Source organism: Bos taurus, chromosome 1 (genome assembly GCF_002263795.3).
Source record: "Bos taurus isolate L1 Dominette 01449 registration number 42190680 breed Hereford chromosome 1, ARS-UCD2.0, whole genome shotgun sequence".
In the NCBI taxonomy this organism is placed as follows: domain Eukaryota; kingdom Metazoa; phylum Chordata; class Mammalia; order Artiodactyla; family Bovidae; genus Bos; species Bos taurus.
The window spans coordinates 76579910-76597577 of record NC_037328.1 but is presented as its reverse complement, the minus strand read 5'-3'; the positions used below and the strand labels follow the sequence as shown (position 1 = coordinate 76597577).

At 36.1% G+C, this 17668-nt stretch overlaps 1 protein-coding gene across 12 annotated transcripts in view; it reads left to right on the top strand.

Annotated features, from left to right (window-relative positions):
• IL1RAP (interleukin 1 receptor accessory protein) overlaps positions 1-17668 on the top strand; it is a 244081-nt gene that overhangs the window by 125905 nt on the left and 100508 nt on the right. For 10 of the 12 annotated variants that reach the window (NR_190886.1, NR_190885.1, NM_001430307.1 and 7 more), the window contains 2 exons: positions 7623-7766; positions 9084-9227. Coding sequence is in view for 10 of the 12 variants with exons in the window: in NM_001430307.1 (NP_001417236.1) it covers positions 7623-7766; positions 9084-9227 (288 nt within the window). In the remaining 2 variants the exon portion in view is untranslated. Of the gene's footprint in view, positions 1-7622; positions 7767-9083; positions 9228-11934; positions 15267-17668 lie in introns of those variants that run through there. The other 2 variants (NM_001430308.1, XM_015471912.3) reach the window with 2 other exon arrangements.

Below are 17668 nucleotides of genomic sequence, written 5' to 3'. Positions count from 1 at the left end.
TCTTTTTTTCATTAAAATTCTGTTGATATTAATTTAGCCACCTAAATTAATTTGTTCATTCTTCTGTTTTATCTATCAATATCTTCATATTTAATGTACATCTCTTATAGATAGCATATTATTGGCTTTTGATTTTTAATACAACATGATAATTTCTGTCTTTTCATTTATATGTTTAATCCACTTATCTTTAATGTAATCATTAGCATTATTGGCTTCAAGTCTACCATCTTCCTACTTATCATCCAGGAGTTGCACCTATTCTTTGCTTTTTTCCTCCTTTCCTGCCTTTTTGTGGATTAATTTGATAATTTCTTGGTATTCTATTTGGCCTCTTTGGCCTACTGACTTTTAGTTCAGTTCAGTCGCTCAGTCATGTCTGACTCTTTGTGACCCCATGAATTGCAGCACGCCAGGCCTCCCTGTCCATCACCAACTCCCGGAGTTCACTCAAACTCATGTCCATCGAGTCGGTGATGCCATCCAGCCATCTCATCCTCTGTCGTCCCCTTCTCCTCCTCCTGCAATCCCTCCCAGCATCAGCGTCTTTTCCAATGAGTCAACTCTTCACATGAGGTGGCCAAAGTATTGGAGTTTCAGCTTTAGCATCAGTCCTTCCAATGAATACCCAGAACTGATCTCCTTTAGGATGGACTGGTTGTATCTCCTTGCAGTCCAAGGGACTCTCAAGAGTCTTCTCCAGCACTACAGTTCAAAAGCATCAATTCTTCAGTGCTCAGCTTTCTTCACAGTCCAATTCTCACATCCATACATGACCACTGGAAAAACCATAGCCTTGACTAGATGGACCTTTGTTGGCAAAGTAATATTTCTGCTTTTCAATATGCTATCTAGGTTGATCATAACTTTCCTTCCAAGGTGTAAGCGTCTTTTAATTTCCTGGCTGCATTCACCATCTGCAGTGATTTTGGAACCCCCCAAAATAAAGGCTGACACTGTTTCTGCTGTTTCCCCATCTATTTGCCATGAAGTGATGGGACCGGATGCCATGATCATCGTTTTCTGAATGTTGAGCTTTAAGCCAACTTTTTCACTCTCCACTTTCACTTTCATCAAGAGGCTTTTTAGTCCCTCTTCATGTTCCGCCGTAAGGGTGCTGTCGTCTGCATATCTGAGGTTATTGATATTTCTCCCTGCAATCTTGATTCCAGCTTCTACTTCTTCCAGCCCAGAGTTTCTCATGATGTACTCTGCATATAAGTTAAATAAGCAGGGTGACAATATACAGCAGTTGTTCCATGTCCAGTTCTAACTGCTGCTTCCTGACCTGCATATAGGTTTCTCAAGAGGCAGATCAGGTGGTCTGGTATTCCCATCTCTTTCAGAATATTCCACAGTTTATTGTGATGCACACAGTCAAAGGCTTTGGCATAGTCAATAAAGCAGAAATAGATGTTTTTCTGGAACTCTCTTGCTTTTTCCATGATCCAGCAGATGTTGGCAATTTAATCTCTTCCTCTGCCTTTTCTAAAACCAGCTTGAACATCTGCAAGTTCACGGTTCATGTATTGCTAAAGCCTGGCTTGGAGAATTTTGAGCATTACTTTACTAGCATGTGAGATGAATGAAACTGTGTGGTAGTTTGAGCATTCTTTGGGATTGGAATGAAAACTGACCTTTTCCAGTCCTGTGGCCACTGCTGAGTTTTCCAAATTTGCTGGTATATTGAGTAATTCCGCGTTATTTAAAAAAATTTTTTCTATAGTATTTACAATATTTATCTTGAACTTATTACAATCTACCTTGAATTAATCACTTTACATATTTTATAAGAATCTTAAAATTGTAAAGTTCTATTTTTTTCTCTCCTGTCTTTGTTTTATTGTTACAATGCATTTCAATTTGCATTTAAATGCCACAATACATTGCTATTATTTTTGCTTTAAAAAAGTATTCTTTAAATACATTAAGAACTGAGAAAAAATTAATTTTTTATTTGCATATTTTCCATTTCTGGCACTATTCATTCTTGGTAACATTTTAGCTGGAAAAGCACTTAATATTTCTAGTGGCATACATCTGCTGGTGACAAATTCTCTCAGCTTTGTTTTAATCTGCAGGTTTATTTCATCTTAATTTTTATATTTTGATACTTTATTGACAGTTTTCAGATACGTAGAAAAGTTGAAAGAACTATACAGTGAACATTTATATAACCTGTATAGATTCTATCATTTTGGTATCTTTGCTTTATCACATATACCCATCAATCCATTCTGCTATGCATACATTAATATATCTTATTTTTTATACCTTTAAAGTAGTTACAGACATGAGTAAAAGTTATCACCTAAACATTTAAGCATCTTGTATTATCCAAATTTTAATATTTATTTATAGTTCTTTTAGGTTTTTTTTTAGGTAAAGTTTGTATACAGTGACAAATTACAAATCACATTTATGTGAACTCTGATAATATTTGAGAAATGTGTATATATTTATGGTGTAACTTAAAATCAAATATAGAATATTATCATCACCATAGACAGTAACCTCCCACTCCTTCCCCTTATCAATCAATCCTGCTACTCCTACCTTCTCCACCACTGTCAAAGCAACTGTTCTGATTTTCCTTATCAGAATGTACTATTTTTTTCCTTTTCTAGAACTTTATATACCTAGACCTATACAGAATGCACTTTTTTATAAAGCTTCTTTCACTCAGAAAATAATCTTAATAGTCACGCTGTTGTATGTTGGTTGCTTTTGTTTGCCAAATAGTGTTTTTTGTTGGTGGTGGTTTTTTTGTTTTGTTTTTTAAAGAATTTATTGCAGCTTAGTTATTCTTTATCTGGGTGGAGGTCATCTGGGTTGTTCACAGTTTTGAAGAACTTCTGTTAAGATTCTTATCCAAGCCTCTTTATAGACTTTTATTTTTACTTCTCTGATGTGAGTACCTATGAGTAGAATTACCAGCTTAGTTTTATCAGAAACTCTCAGAGCTTTCTTCCCAAGTGGTAGTATCGTTCTCCCCTCTCACTGAAACCGTGTATTCACATCTTTGTCATTCAGTGTTGTTACTCTTTAGTTTTGGGCTTCCCTGGCGCTCAGCGGTAAAGAATCCACTTGCCAATGAAGGAGTCATGGGTTCAATTCTGGGTCAAGAGGGGCCCCAGAAGAAAGAATGACAACCCACTGCAGTATTCTTGCCTGGGAAATCCCATGGACAGAGTGGCCTGTCAGGTTACAGTCCATGGAGTCACAGAGTCAAACATAACTTAGTGACTAAAACAACAGCAAACAATCTTAGTTTTAGCCATTTTAGTGAGTGTGTGGTGGTACCTCATTTTGTAGTTTTTGTTTCACTGATGATTAAGATACTGAGCACCTTTTCATATGCTTGTTAGTCATTGGTCTTCTTTTGTGTTATAAGTGTTCAAATACCTTGTCCATTTTATAACTAGGTTGTTTGTATTTTCATTATCAGATCTGAGCAATTCTCTTTTCTACCCTAGGTACCAGTTCCTTATTGGATAGATATTTTGCAAATACTTTCTCCCACTCTGTATCTTGCCAGTTCCTTTCTTCAGTGGTACATTTTAGTGATGAGATGTAATTTATTGATGTTTCTTTAATGGTTATTGTTTTCTTTGTTCTAAGAAATCTTTGCAAAAAAAAAAAGAAAAGAAATCTTTGCATACCCCTAAATCATCATAATATTTTACATGTTATGGAGAGAAGGCTGCCCCTGTCACTTCTCTAAGACCAGAAGCTGATTTTCAAAATGCACAAGTTTGAACTAAAATAGCCAAACAAATAAGGTCTGAAGGTTAATTCAGTCATAAATCTTTGATTTACTATCAGGTGACACTAGGGGTAAAGAACCTGACTGCCAGTGCAAGAGATATAAGAGACTTCAGTTCGATTCCTAGGTCAGGAAGATCCCCTGGAGAAGGGCGTGGCAATCCACTCCAGTATTCTTGCCTGGAGAATCCCATGGACAGAGGAGCCTGCTGGGCTACAGCCCATAGGGTCGCAAAGAGTCGGACACAATTAAAGGGACTTAGCACATGCATGCACATATACACATTCTCTTTGTTATTCAGGCAAGTGACTATTACTGTAGTACCAAAAATTGTCAAGTAGTCCCAACAATTTAGCAAAGAATAGACAAATATTCTGTGGCAGGGAATACTTGAAAATTCAAGCAGCTGGTATTTGGTTGGGAGATTCAATGGATAACAAGGCCCCTACTATGATAATGAATATGAAGGAGATAAATTTAAGTTTTCAAGGAGAAACAAGATTGTAGACTGATAGCTTGACCGGAGCTATTGTACTGGCTTAACCAAGGGTAGTTAGCTGGAAATTTGGGCTCTGGAAAAAGGATAGAGGGAATTCTGATTCAGAAAGAAACAGTAGAGCAAGTCAGTAAATTTGTCTCCATCCTGTTTAGATTATCAGTGAGAACAAAGATAGAAGTAGTTTAGGAGTCCAGTTTGGTCAGTTATATCACCCCTTTGACTGGAAACCCTTTGGTCTGGGATTGCATCAGAGTAAAATCTTTATCCATAAACATCAGAGACTTGAGGTGGGGCAGACAGAAAATGTGGACTAAGGATCAGCCTTTCAAACAAACCAGCAAAGCTATATTTGAAAGCTTTTTAGAGCATTTCCTAAATGTGACTCAAACCATTTAGAAAATCAGGCTTGTGGATTATTTATCTTGAGTTCAATTAGTTAAATAGCATAAGGAACTTCTTGAAATCATCAAGGTGGCCCAACAAAGTGCAGTCTGTAAATATGACACATGTAATTGTATGACACAAAATTAAAAAGCTCTAGTAGAAATAAAACAGCAGTAGTAAAATGAATGTGGCAGAGGGAAAGTCATGAGTGTAATTGATATCTTGATCACTAAACAAGGTAACTACTGATATTTTTTAAGAAAAATCCATTTCAGGTAAGTGGATCTGCTGACCTTTTTTCATTTTTTCTTATTGTGAAATGTCCATCCAAAGAGAGCCAAAATAGCTGAGCAAATAATGAGGATGACAGTGGGAATTAGCCCAGTGTGTCGTTAACATAACATGTACTCAGAAATACCAAGGACACAGCAATTTTCATGCCAGCTACTCAAACTGATCTTAATAAATTCTCAAATGCACTGACATAGCTTTATGGCATTTATTATCTTATTTTAAAGCACTGTTGTTCATGGGTTGAGTACAAGCCTGTGTGCATGCATGCTCAGTCGCTTAGTTGTATCTGACTCTTTGCAACCCCGTGGACTGTAGCCCGCCAGGCTCCTCTGTCCATGGGATTATCCAGGCAAGAATACTGGAGTGGGTTGCCATATTCTACTTCTGGGAATCTTCCAGACCCAAGGATCGATTGAACCCGGGTCTCCTGCATTTGAGAGGAAGATTCTTTACCACTGCGCCACCTGGAAATCATGAGTATTAGAGTACATGGTAATTCTGTACAGCTGACTCCCAGGCTATATCTGTAGCAGGATTAGTACCCTGAGTTTAGGATAATGAATGCAAAACTCAATGATTTTTCCTTTTAATTAGAGAATTTCAGATTTTGCTCTAGGCTACTCACCATTTTCCCTTTAGAATAGCTGCTACTACTGCTAAGTCACTTCAGTCGTGTCTGATGCTGTGCGACCCCATAGATGGCAGCCCACCAGGCTCCCCCGTCCCTGGGATTCTCCAGGCAAGAACACTGGAGTGGGTTGCCATTTCCTTCTCCAGTGCATGAAAGGGAAAAGTGAAAGTGAAGTAGCTCAGTCGTGTCCGACTCTTAGCGACCCCGTGGACTGCAGCCTACCAGGCTCCTCTATCCATGGGATTTTCCAGGCAAGAGTACTGGCGTGGGATGCCACTGCATTCTCCGCTTAGAATAGCTACCTGTTTTAAAAGGGATTTTTCACTGGTATGATCAATAATTGAACTTCATGGTAGTGTTGTGCAAAGATCTCTGAACTTTGAAGTCAGGAAGGCTTGATAACAGTTCCAGGTTGAAGAACACTTTTCTGTACCTTGTCCCAGCAAACACTTAATACACACAATGTTCAGGTGTTTAAAAAGGCTTTTTCTCACATCTACCTAATATACCTCTCCTACCCCAATGCCTCCCCTCAATTACCTCCCTCATATTACCCTGGTTTACTTCTTTCATAGCATGGATCACTCTCTAATAGTAACTGTCTTATTTATTTCCTTATTTACTTCCCTGTATTAGAACCTTAGCCCTAAGAGGGCAGAGACCCTTCCTGTTTTATCTACTATTATAACCTCAACAGCTTCTAGCAAATGGTAGATGTCAATAAGTAATTGTCAAATCAACTAATACATAATTTAAGCCACTTCTGTTTCAGATCCAGAAATATTTTGTTCAATCTCAAACTCTTAAGTTTCACTAGTAAAGCTAATAAAGCAGCCACATGAAGTTACAAATACATAGTATAGTACTAGACTTACTTTTGGGCTTCCCTGATAACTCAGTTGGTAAAGAATCCACCTGCGATGCAGGAGGCCCAGGTTCATTTCCTGGGTCAGGAAGATCTCCTGCAGAAAGGATAGGCTACCCACTCCAGTGTTGGGCTTTCCTTGTGGTTCAGCTGGTAAAGAATCTGCCTGCAATGTGGGAGACCTGGGTTTGATCCCTGAGTTGGGAATATTCCCTGCAGAAGGAAAAGAGTACCCACTCTAGTAGAGTCGGACACGACTGAGTGACTTTCACTTTCAAACTTATTTTAAACATCACATAGTACTAGACTTATTTTAAATAACACTACTTAGAAGTCTGTAATGTAAAAAAAAAAAAAAAAAAAAAGAAGTCTGTAACGTTATATCCAGAAATGTTCATTCAGTTCCCAGAGTTCTCAAGATAGGATGGATAAAGAAGACGTAGTCTCTTCCTAGATGACTATAACAATGTACAGTTTAATAATGAATGAGAAAGAGTGGAGAAGCAAAGAAGCAAAGTGGAAGAAGTCTTATAGAATGTATATCCTAGAACTGTACACCTGAGAGATACTTTCAGAGCCAAGCATACTCAGCATTAGGTGGATATCCTCATTTTCTGTTCAATGATAATAAAATTGTTGAGGCTTATTGCCAAACATAAAGAAAAAGGAATTAAATTTCTTCCGCATGGCACTGGACAAGAGGATGAAACTAAGACTGGTATAAACACATTAAAATTTTTGCTCAGTTAGCTGCTCCAACAATTAAAGTTCTACAAGTGTCATCAGCTGGTCTAGTAAGAGCTGGACATAGGATGGAGTTACGCTTTCCAAAAATATTTTTGAGAAGATTTAGTTGTCAGTTTGTGAGTCAGATTGGATGACCTTTTAAGTTGTTCCCAATAAGATCTGTTTTAATTTGTATTATCATCGAAGTGTATTCAAATCATATAATTGTTTAAAAGCACCTTCTATGTCAGTTTCTGGAAACAAAAAGATAAATAGGTCACAATCTGGTATTAGAACATAGAGCTTAATCTCCACCATGTGATCTCTGCTTGTTCACACATATAGGTCAGGTTCATGACTCAGCTGCTTGGTTTAACCAGCTATTTGCAGAACGATGGGTCACCGTGACTATCGTGCACAAATCAGTTTGTTTCTTTGTTGGTCTCTCCAATGATAGCTCCAAGGTACACAGTGGAACTGGCATGTGGCTTTGGAGCCACAGTCCTCCTGGTGGTGATTCTCATTGTTATTTACCATGTTTACTGGCTGGAGATGGTCTTATTTTACCGGGCTCATTTTGGAACAGATGAAACCATTTTAGGTGAGTAATGAAAATTTCATGTATATCTCCCAACTGCCATCTTGAGAAAACATATTGGCTTGATAAAACCTGGATTAATTGGAAGATATAATCAGACTAACTTTGGTTTTAGCCCTTACTATTGAAAATCTTTCTAATGCATATTATTCTGATTTCTTGGGTCAATATATGATTTAGTCTAGATTGGCAGTATCCAAATAGAAATACAATATGAACCACATATGTAATTTAATATTGTTCTAGTGGTCACATAAGGAAAAAGAAAATAAAAGTGAAAATAATTTTAATAATTATGTTATCTAATATATTCAAAAGACTATCATTTTAGCTTGTAATTTAATATTATGTTAATGAGATATTTTAGTCTTACTTTTGGTACTAAAAAATCTTCAAAGTTCAGCATGTATTGTGTTTTACACTTGCAGCATAGCTCCATTCAGACCAAATACATTTCAAGTGCTTAATAGCCACTTGTGGATTGTGGTTATTGTACTAGAGAGTGCATGTCCACACTTTGTACTCACAGGTTAACTGTGTACCAGAAGAATCACATGGGAGCTTACTAAAAGGAGCATCTAAAGGCTAGCCCCTATTATGAATCAGCATCTACATTTCAACCGTATCCCAAAATGATTCGTGTACACATTATAGTTTAAGAAACACTGTTTTAGTGCCTCTATGCCAGGTGACAAGAATGAAACATTTAATTACCAATTCTAATACCCATCCCATAAAGTCTCATTGAGTGGCTTGTAGAAGAGACAGGCACCTGTATTTTTAACAAGAGATGATTTTTATAATTAGGCAACTGGGAGAAAAATTGGTTCATCAAATCTAAGCATATTTTAATTGTAGGTATTTTCAGGTATACATGATTTAGACATTTCTCAAGGTTTTGCTCAATTTATTATTCTTATATATTAGTGAGTGACATACGAGGGCAGGAATTAGAAATGTTCTGCATGGTATTTTTGCCAGCATCTATGACTGAGTAACTATTTGCTTCCTGATTCCATAAGTTCATAGTTGAATGAGCCAAACCTCACTCATTCTCCACTATAAAATCTGAACTCAGTGAGATGAGAGTAGAAGACACATCAGATAAAATTTGCAATTACACCTTAAAATAGTCATTTTGACTGGAGACCTGTCACAGGTGGGGAATCACACTGAAATCTGTCAGCTAATTCACATGTGTAAAAAATGAAAATGTCTAATATCCAAAAGTTTGATTTAAGAAAAAATACAGTACTATTGAGAAACTTTCCTAATTTATATTGGATCTGTGTTTTGTGTCTTTTATGAAATTTTTGCTAGATGGAAAGGAATATGATATTTATGTATCCTATGCAAGGAATGCTGAAGAAGAAGAATTTGTATTACTGACCCTCCGTGGAGTCTTGGAGAATGAATTTGGATACAAGCTGTGCATCTTTGATCGAGACAGTCTGCCTGGGGGAAGTAGGTATTTCAGATGGGTACAGGTGATGCTACACTGAAAGGCAGAGTAGACCTGAAGCTTCAGGTCACACGTAAGAGTCATGGCACAGTTCTATGTTGACATCTTTGGACATTTAAATGTCCAATTCATTTTGTAATAGATAGAGACTCTCTAGGAATAAATATGGTCTTCCCAGATGTCTCAGTGGTAAAGAATCAGCCTGCCAACGCAGGAAACACAGGAGATGTGGGTTCTATCCCTGGCTTGGAAAGATGCCATAGGTAAGGAATGCCAATCCACTCCAGTATTCTTACCTGAGAAGTCCCATGGACAAAGGATCTTGGCAGGGTACAGTCCATGGGTCACAAAGAATCAGACACAACTTAGCAACTAAACAACAACAACAGGAATAATTCTACATTGTAAGATGTAGATTATTCAAGTGCAGTTTATGGTTTTAAAATATTTCCCCAGTAAGCTTTAAAAACAATGTCAGAAAAGTGCAGATGCAGAGTGCATTGGAGCTCTGCTAAGAGCCATAGCTTTAAACATTTTGTTTACTTGCATTTAGATTTTTAGAAGGTTTAACTAATTTGCCTAGAATTTTTTCATAAAAAGTGAGTTTAAAACATTTGTATACAGATGAGATTTACTCGATTTTGCAAAAAGTGAGGTGCAGAAGAAAGTGCATGGAATCCTCCCTTATATTACTTACTGATAGTAATTAGAATATTTTCCTTCCTTTTTTTCATTCTTGTTTTCTCGCAAACCAATGCTGCTCAAATCTCCTCTTTCCTTGTGTCTGTTTCTTCCTTCATATCAAATCACACATTTGAAATGAGTTTAACATTTTACAAAAGCCAGTATATCCTAATAGGTATAAAAAGATTGAAATGCTGAATGATTTAAAATAAAATGTACCTCTAATTTTCAGATCCAGACAGTAACACATAAAGTGATGCTACATTCAAGTCTCTTTTGTAAATGCATAATAGCACTCATAAACCCACTGTTAAACTCTGTACTGTTAAAATGCATTAATATCTCTAATCTTTACAACAAACTAATTTATTTTCTTCCCGTAAATCCTGTTTACATTAATCACTTGGTATATTTCTTAGTTATATTGATAATTTGAGAGAGAGAATAGACATTAATTTTTATGCTTATTTTGAATTAGTGGGATCACCTTATGTCCAAAATCATCATCCAAAAGTCCATCATGCTTCCCTTCTGTAGGAGATATCTCTTTCAGCATAATTTTGCCAGAAAATGCTGACTTGACTATATAGATAAAGGACAAATCCCACTCATTTTGAAGCTTAAAATCTTAAATAATTTATTCATCTAATTATTCATCCATAAGTCATTCAACTGATATTTACTACTATCTGAACAGTTATGTGAAGATACACAGTATAACAACAATGTAAGACTCCAGCAGGGATTGATAGTTCTTTGCAGAATTCAAGTTCTTTATAATTACTCTTGCATTTTGCTTTTGATGACTGATTTTTGTGGTCTTTTGCATTCTCCCTGCTGCTTTTACTCAGTCCTCTTTCCCTCTAGGTCTCTTTCCCTGCTTACACACAGTCAATCAGCAACAGTGCTTGGAGTGGACAATTACTTATTCCTGGATTTTCCTCTAGGCTGCACATGCTATTTTAATTTCAACTCTCTCCCCATTGCCTCTGTACCTGTGAAGATTAAAGGGCAAAATGACTGCTCGGGGGAGTGGGGAGTATGGTAAACCTTGAGATGGCTTTGCACAACACTGGTGCGTTCCCTGGAGTTGCCTTCCATCTGAACCCCAGGGAAAGGATTATTCAGTCCTTGATAAGCAACCTCGAGGAGATGGATTATTCCCAAGAATTTAGTGACAGGAACTAATCAGAACCCTTGACAACAGAATAAAATTATACAGCATTTCCATTTTCCCCTGCTGCTGCTTCTTTTTCGACCTGAAGAAACCATTTGCTTGCCAGTGAAGGCACACGCATCAGCTAGCAGCTGCTGAAACACATGGCTTCTTAGTAATGATAGGAGTTTAAGGAGAAAGATTCAGGGACTAATTTAGACTCCAGAGCAGAGCAGAATAGAAAGCTGAGCTGAGAATGTGATTCCAGTCAAAATACCATTCAACTGGCTAGATTTTCTTAAGTTCCTATTCCAGTGATATAGAATAGTGTGTGTCTGGGAGGTGCCTGACAGTAGAGAGGGACTACCAAAAAATAAGTGTTTTACTCTTGCTGTTCTGTGTTAGTGAAAAGGGAATTTCTATGATTTAGCACTATAATGTATTTTTTGTAATACTCACAGGCAGTAGAGAGTTAATACATGGGTATCTTTGGGGAGAAAGGGCTCAAGACCTGATTTTACCGGGCCAAAATATACCACACAGTTTGAAGAAATTGATTTCAGTACTACCCACACATTCTTCATGTCCCAAATGATGCTTCTGAAGACCAAGGTCATAGGAATACATTTTGGCTTTATGCTTGTTTGGAATTCCTTCAGGGTTGGAATATGTGCATTCAGTTTCTATTCTCCCTGAAGAGAGGGACATTTTCTGAAGAGAGCAATTGGTCTAAGGATTAAATGTTGTTAATCAAAGTTTCACCCCAATTCTCAAACTATTATGCTAATTTCTTTTCACTTGCTCCTCAAGCCCCATACTTTGAGGGAGTTCTTGGCCATCGCTAATGCCCATGGTGTTTTCTTTCCCAGTTGTCACAGATGAGACCTTGAGCTTCATTCAGAAAAGCAGACGCCTCCTGGTTGTCCTAAGCCCCAACTACGTGCTCCAGGGAACCCAAGCCCTCCTGGAGCTCAAGGCTGGCCTAGAAAACATGGCCTCTCGAGGCAGCATCAACGTCATTTTAGTGCAGTACAAAGCTGTGAAGGAAACGAAGGTGAAAGAGTTGAAGAGGGCTAAGACGGTGCTCACGGTCATTAAATGGAAAGGGGAGAAATCCAAGTATCCACAGGGCAGGTTCTGGAAGCAGCTGCAGGTGGCCATGCCAGTGAAGAAAAGCCCCAGGTGGTCTAGAAGTTGCGAGCAGGGTCTCACTTATTCATCCTTGAAAAATGTATGAAAGAGCCAGTGAATGATGGATGAAAAGATCCAGCAATACTCCAAGAAAAGGATTCCCCTGCTTTATTCCCAGTGTGTTGTTCATGGACAGAAACAAATTCTGTGGAAGCCTCCCCATAGAGATAAATTCAGGGTTACTGTAGAAGAGCTGTTCTGCTTCCTCAGGCAATACCAAGGCTTAGAATGATCGTGCCACCACTGGTTGCCAGTGCCTGAGGTCACTCCATTTTTTGCAAGAATTGGTGATGCAAAATTCCCTTCTGCATCCTCCGTTCCTGTTCCTGTTCATATCTATTCAATCACTCTCACTCTCTCTCTCTTTTTTTTTTGGAATAATCTTAATATTATGAGGAAGCCTTTGTTATTGATTTAAAGAACCCTTATAGATGAGTGATCTGTTAACAAGGTCATTATGAGTTTCAAGTACAGTTTTCTTTTCTTTTTATTCATCCCTTAAAAGACAATCAGGGCCTAAATTTATCTTTGCTAAGGAAAATTAACTCTTTTGCTCATCCTACTATACTAGACACTCTCACAGCAAGACCAACACCATTTATGATGTTATAAAGCAGGGTGACTGTAAACGTTCCTTATGATTGGTTTAAAGGGCTTTCCCACATTGTGTCCTGTCATCTCCCCCCACCACCCCATGCACTCTATCTCAGGTAGTTGGTATCATATTTGTCAGCTTGAAAACTATGAAATAATATTTTATTACAGTAAACTGCCAATTATCTGTAGGTTGACCCATATCCATCACTCCATCTCCCTACCTCCTGCATTTTGGGTCAGTCATTCAGAGCATGCAGGTGGCTCCGCACATGATTCATTGGAGAGGAAGCTTCTCTTACTGGTGCTAATATTGAGTAAAAGAAGAGCAAAAAGCTTTCAAGGGCATTTTCTGTCTTATAAGAAAAGCACAGAACAGGGTGTTTGTCAATTTGTCTTTTAATCTTAGCTTTGCTAATGTGAATATTAGGAAAATAATTTCTCTTTACTTGTTTCTGTCTCCCCGTTGTAAAGTGTTAAAGTTAGACTTAGGGACCTTGAGAGTGCTTTTAGCATTAATACTCTAAAAGTATTAACTGGACCCTGAGTAGTTTTCATATTTGATTCACTGATAAGTTAATAACACTCACTTCAAACAAGTTAGACTGAAAAGTCACTGTCAACTAAACATGTTTTAGTTTGTATAAGTAAAACTTTACTGTTCTTAAGACTTGGAAAAGTAAAAACTAAGTCCAGGGTTTACAGAGTGGTGAATATCTATGTTACATATAGATTTTTAAAAAATATATATGTATATACACACAAAATTATATATATATATTGCATATATACACATGAATTACATATACACACACATACATACATGAATTTTATATATATACACACACACTACACACACATATATGTATATATATCCACATATGACTTTAAATAGCCATTGGTACAATATTACAAAGTACTGGAACTCTTATCCAGTTTTTAAATTATGTTTTTTACTGTAATATTTTTATGTCACTGTTTTCTGCACATTAATAATATTTGTGAATTTACAGCTCCCAGAGTAGTTGTTGTTAACTTCTGCCCTCCTTAAATTAGTAACAATAACTTACTACTGCCACAGTTGATCTGGGTGCAGTGGGGTCTGTTTTGCACAGAGCTTCCATGGTCACTGCTAAGCACTAGCCTGCCCTCTAGCATTAATTGACCATCTACTATATTCTGAGCACACATACTTAGAAATTATGTTAATCTTAGTGCTCAACTCTTGGAGAGATAAATCTCTATTGGACTTTTAAGTAAGAAAGGAAAAGAAAATAAAAATACCTATAAATGAGCCTGGGTGTCCTATGAAAAATAATAATTCATAATTTAAGGAAATTCTTATCTTAGTAGTATGAATGTTGATAAACTATTCTAAACTTATCTCCTATATTTGTGTCCTTCTGATTACTAAAGTCTATTTAAGAAATCATTTTTCTATGGAGTTTTTATTTTAAATAAAACAAAAGCTTCATGAATCATTGACTATAAAACTATGGTATGGGGGTCATCTTGGATCTAATGTTTTTAGCTTTGTTAATGCTTTTCATCATTACAAAGCACAATTACTCCTTCTATTAACCCTTTCATCACAAGACCAGAGGAGAACTGACCCCAGATAAGATTTGAATTTCAATTCAAGAATGAGCTTTAGGTAGATGAGGGACAGCCCCATTATCAAGGGGCCATTCTCTTGCCAATGCAGCATCTTTTTGCACTTTTGGATTTCATATTTATGCTAAATGATGTTTGGTACCCCTAGAAACTTCTAGATAACTTTTGTTCTATTTACATTACTGTATTTGCTACTGAACATTTTCAAATGCTAAAAATCTAAAGCAACTCAAATCAAAATGATATCTCATCCTAAGACAATTTTGTTTCAAGAGTTCTTTTTTGTTTGTTTGTTTTATGATCCAGAAGATGCCCAGTACAGAATATTTGAGAGAGAAGGAGAAACATACATTGGAGAGCAAGGAGAAATCACTCTCTAATATTAAAAACTAAAGTATCCAATGTTAAAAAGAAATCTCAAAGGTTTTAGATATATGGTATAAAGACCTTCTGCACCCAATTAAACAAACAAACAAACAAAAAGACATGATATATAGAGTGTCCAATTACATAATCCTATAAAATAATTTAATTTTTTCTGCAATGTAGTTTGGATGATTCCCTAGTATTCTAATAAACAAGTACTCCATTGTATTGGGGAACAAAAGTTTCACTCCACTTGTTAATTATCTATTTTCTTTCCATAGGTTTTTCATATTTTAAGACTATCTTTTTTATTTTATCCATAAATGTTTGTATTTTCCATTTTCCATTTGATTTGTAAATTTGTTTATTTTAAAAATAAACCATTTATTTTCACCATTGAATTTTATTTTGTGCATGTGTTTTATGTATTTTTCATGTTTGGGCATAAGAAATGAGAATAAAAAGAATGACACACTTAGAAAAAGAAATGTTTTAAGGGACATTAGTTTTCTCTTTCTGATAAAAATCTGAAAAAAACTGGGAACTTCAACTCAACATTTTCTTTACCTCTGAGTAAAAGAGTTCCTTAAGCACAATGGATTGACCTAATATACCAGACATCTGTGTGTGTCTGTGTGTGCATGTGCACACGTGAATGGATGTGGAGAGAAAGAGGCAAAGGGAGAGGATGAGATGGAGGAAAAGATGAGGAATAGAGACAAAGAGAGAATAAAGAAAGGCAGAGAGAAAGAAGAGAGTTTTAAAATAGAGACACACTATTTCTTTTTGTTCAACTTGAAACTTGGACAGTTAACAGTAATAGCTTACCTTTTATAGGTTTTCAACTCAAAAGCAGTTGCCTTAAAAAAGATCAACTAACAATGCCTTGGCTTTAGTTAACAGGTGATCATTTGAATCAGATATTCATTTCTATTTCAAACAAATCAGTGATAAATATTTGAAAAGACATTTTCTTTTGAGTTAATATTAAGTCTGTAGTAAAAGGGAGCTTTCTTGCTTTTTTAAATAAATCTTATTTATTCCAAGAATATTTATTGGGCCTCTATAACTTAACTGGTTTGCTTAGTAAAAATTTTCCTCCAAAAAATTTCCCTGTTTCAAACTAGTCTCCAAAGAGTAGACTTAGGATCAATGCATGGAAGTTACAAAAAAAGCAATCCTTACTCATTTAAGAAACAACTTTAAAACAGAGTTGGAACATAATGTATATCACTGTCTTTGGAGATATAAGCACCCAGGTGATGCAGAGGTAAGGAATCCTCCTGCCAATGCAAGAGATGCAGGTTCAATCCCTGGGTCAGGAAGATTGCCTAGAGAAGGAAATGACAACCTACTCCAGCCTATTTTTGCCTGGAAATTTTCATGGACAGAGGAGGCTGGCAGACTATACTCCATTGTGTTGCAAAGAGCTGGACACAACTGAGTGAACAACAACTGAGGTTATTAGGTCTTTGACACAAGTAACCATGAAATACAACAGGAGACGCATTCAGCAACTTATCTATTTCTCTGTTTCTACTCAAGGGATATGAAGTATTCTTAGCAATGGGCTAACTAAATATTCCAATAGTATATTATCCACTTTTATTTTAAACTGAATACACAGAATTTTAAAATTTTGAATCCACAGTTTAAGTTAATCCTCTAAAGTTCCCATTAGGGGTTATTTGGAATCAATATTAGTCTATACCTTATTTTAATATTGTGCTCAGTAAACATTGAATAATAATAATTTAATCAAGGTGATTAATTCAGAAGCATAACATGCAGTAGACATTGACCTATAGGTATTGATAAATTGTCCAGCAACCCTACAAATGTGTTCTCATTATATGCATTTTATAGATAGATGAATTCCAACTTTAAAGATACTAAAATAAATGATTATTTTATTAAGATAAATGGAGAAACCAGTATTTGAATTCAGATTCGTCTTTCAAATTAGATGCCCCCATTTTTTAAAATCTGTACTTCAAGTTTTAAGAGAGAGAGAGGTTTAATACACTCTCATATATCAATAATCCAGCTAAAGAACAAAATTACAGTCCTAGTTTTGTTTTAGTTTTCTTTCTACTCCCAAGTTAATACCAAGGATATTGTAACTTTTATAGGCAAGATTATTCTAGAGTAGTGGAGAGTTCTAGATCAGAAACTGTCACTCCAAACCCAATTTATTACCACACACAAAAAAACTGGCCTTATCAATCTATAGCCACACCTCAGGTTTTCTTCTTCTTTTTTTTTTTGAGCCAAACAGAATAAACAACCTAATTTAAGATGCCCCCTCCAAATAATAGTCATCATTAAAAAAATTATAATTAACATCCTCAAATATGAAATTTAACAGCACGGAAGATATTAATATAGGCCATAAAGGAGGCGGTTTCCTTCAAAGTATTATATGAAGAGGCCGAAGTATAGACCAACTCTTATCTGAAAACTATCTTCTAATCTATTCCTCAATGTCTGGAATTCCACCATTCATATTTATTTATTTTATTTTTTTTGCATTACCCTCTCTAAAAGGCAAATCCTCGACTTTCAAGTGGATTACCAAAATTAAAAACAAATTAAAAAAAAAAACCCATAGGTTTTAAAGATAATTTTTTAGAGGGTCTAAGACAATGTTTTATTTTCAACAATGGTACCCCCTTTGGACAGAACAAACATTTTCCTAAAGTGACTATTTAGAAATGAACCATACACACAGTTACACACCTCCTCCCTACACACATGCAATTTGAGTGCCCGAGTTCCTTTTGTTGAAAAATTATCCATGTTATCTTAGGGTTATATCATATTCATCATGATACAGGA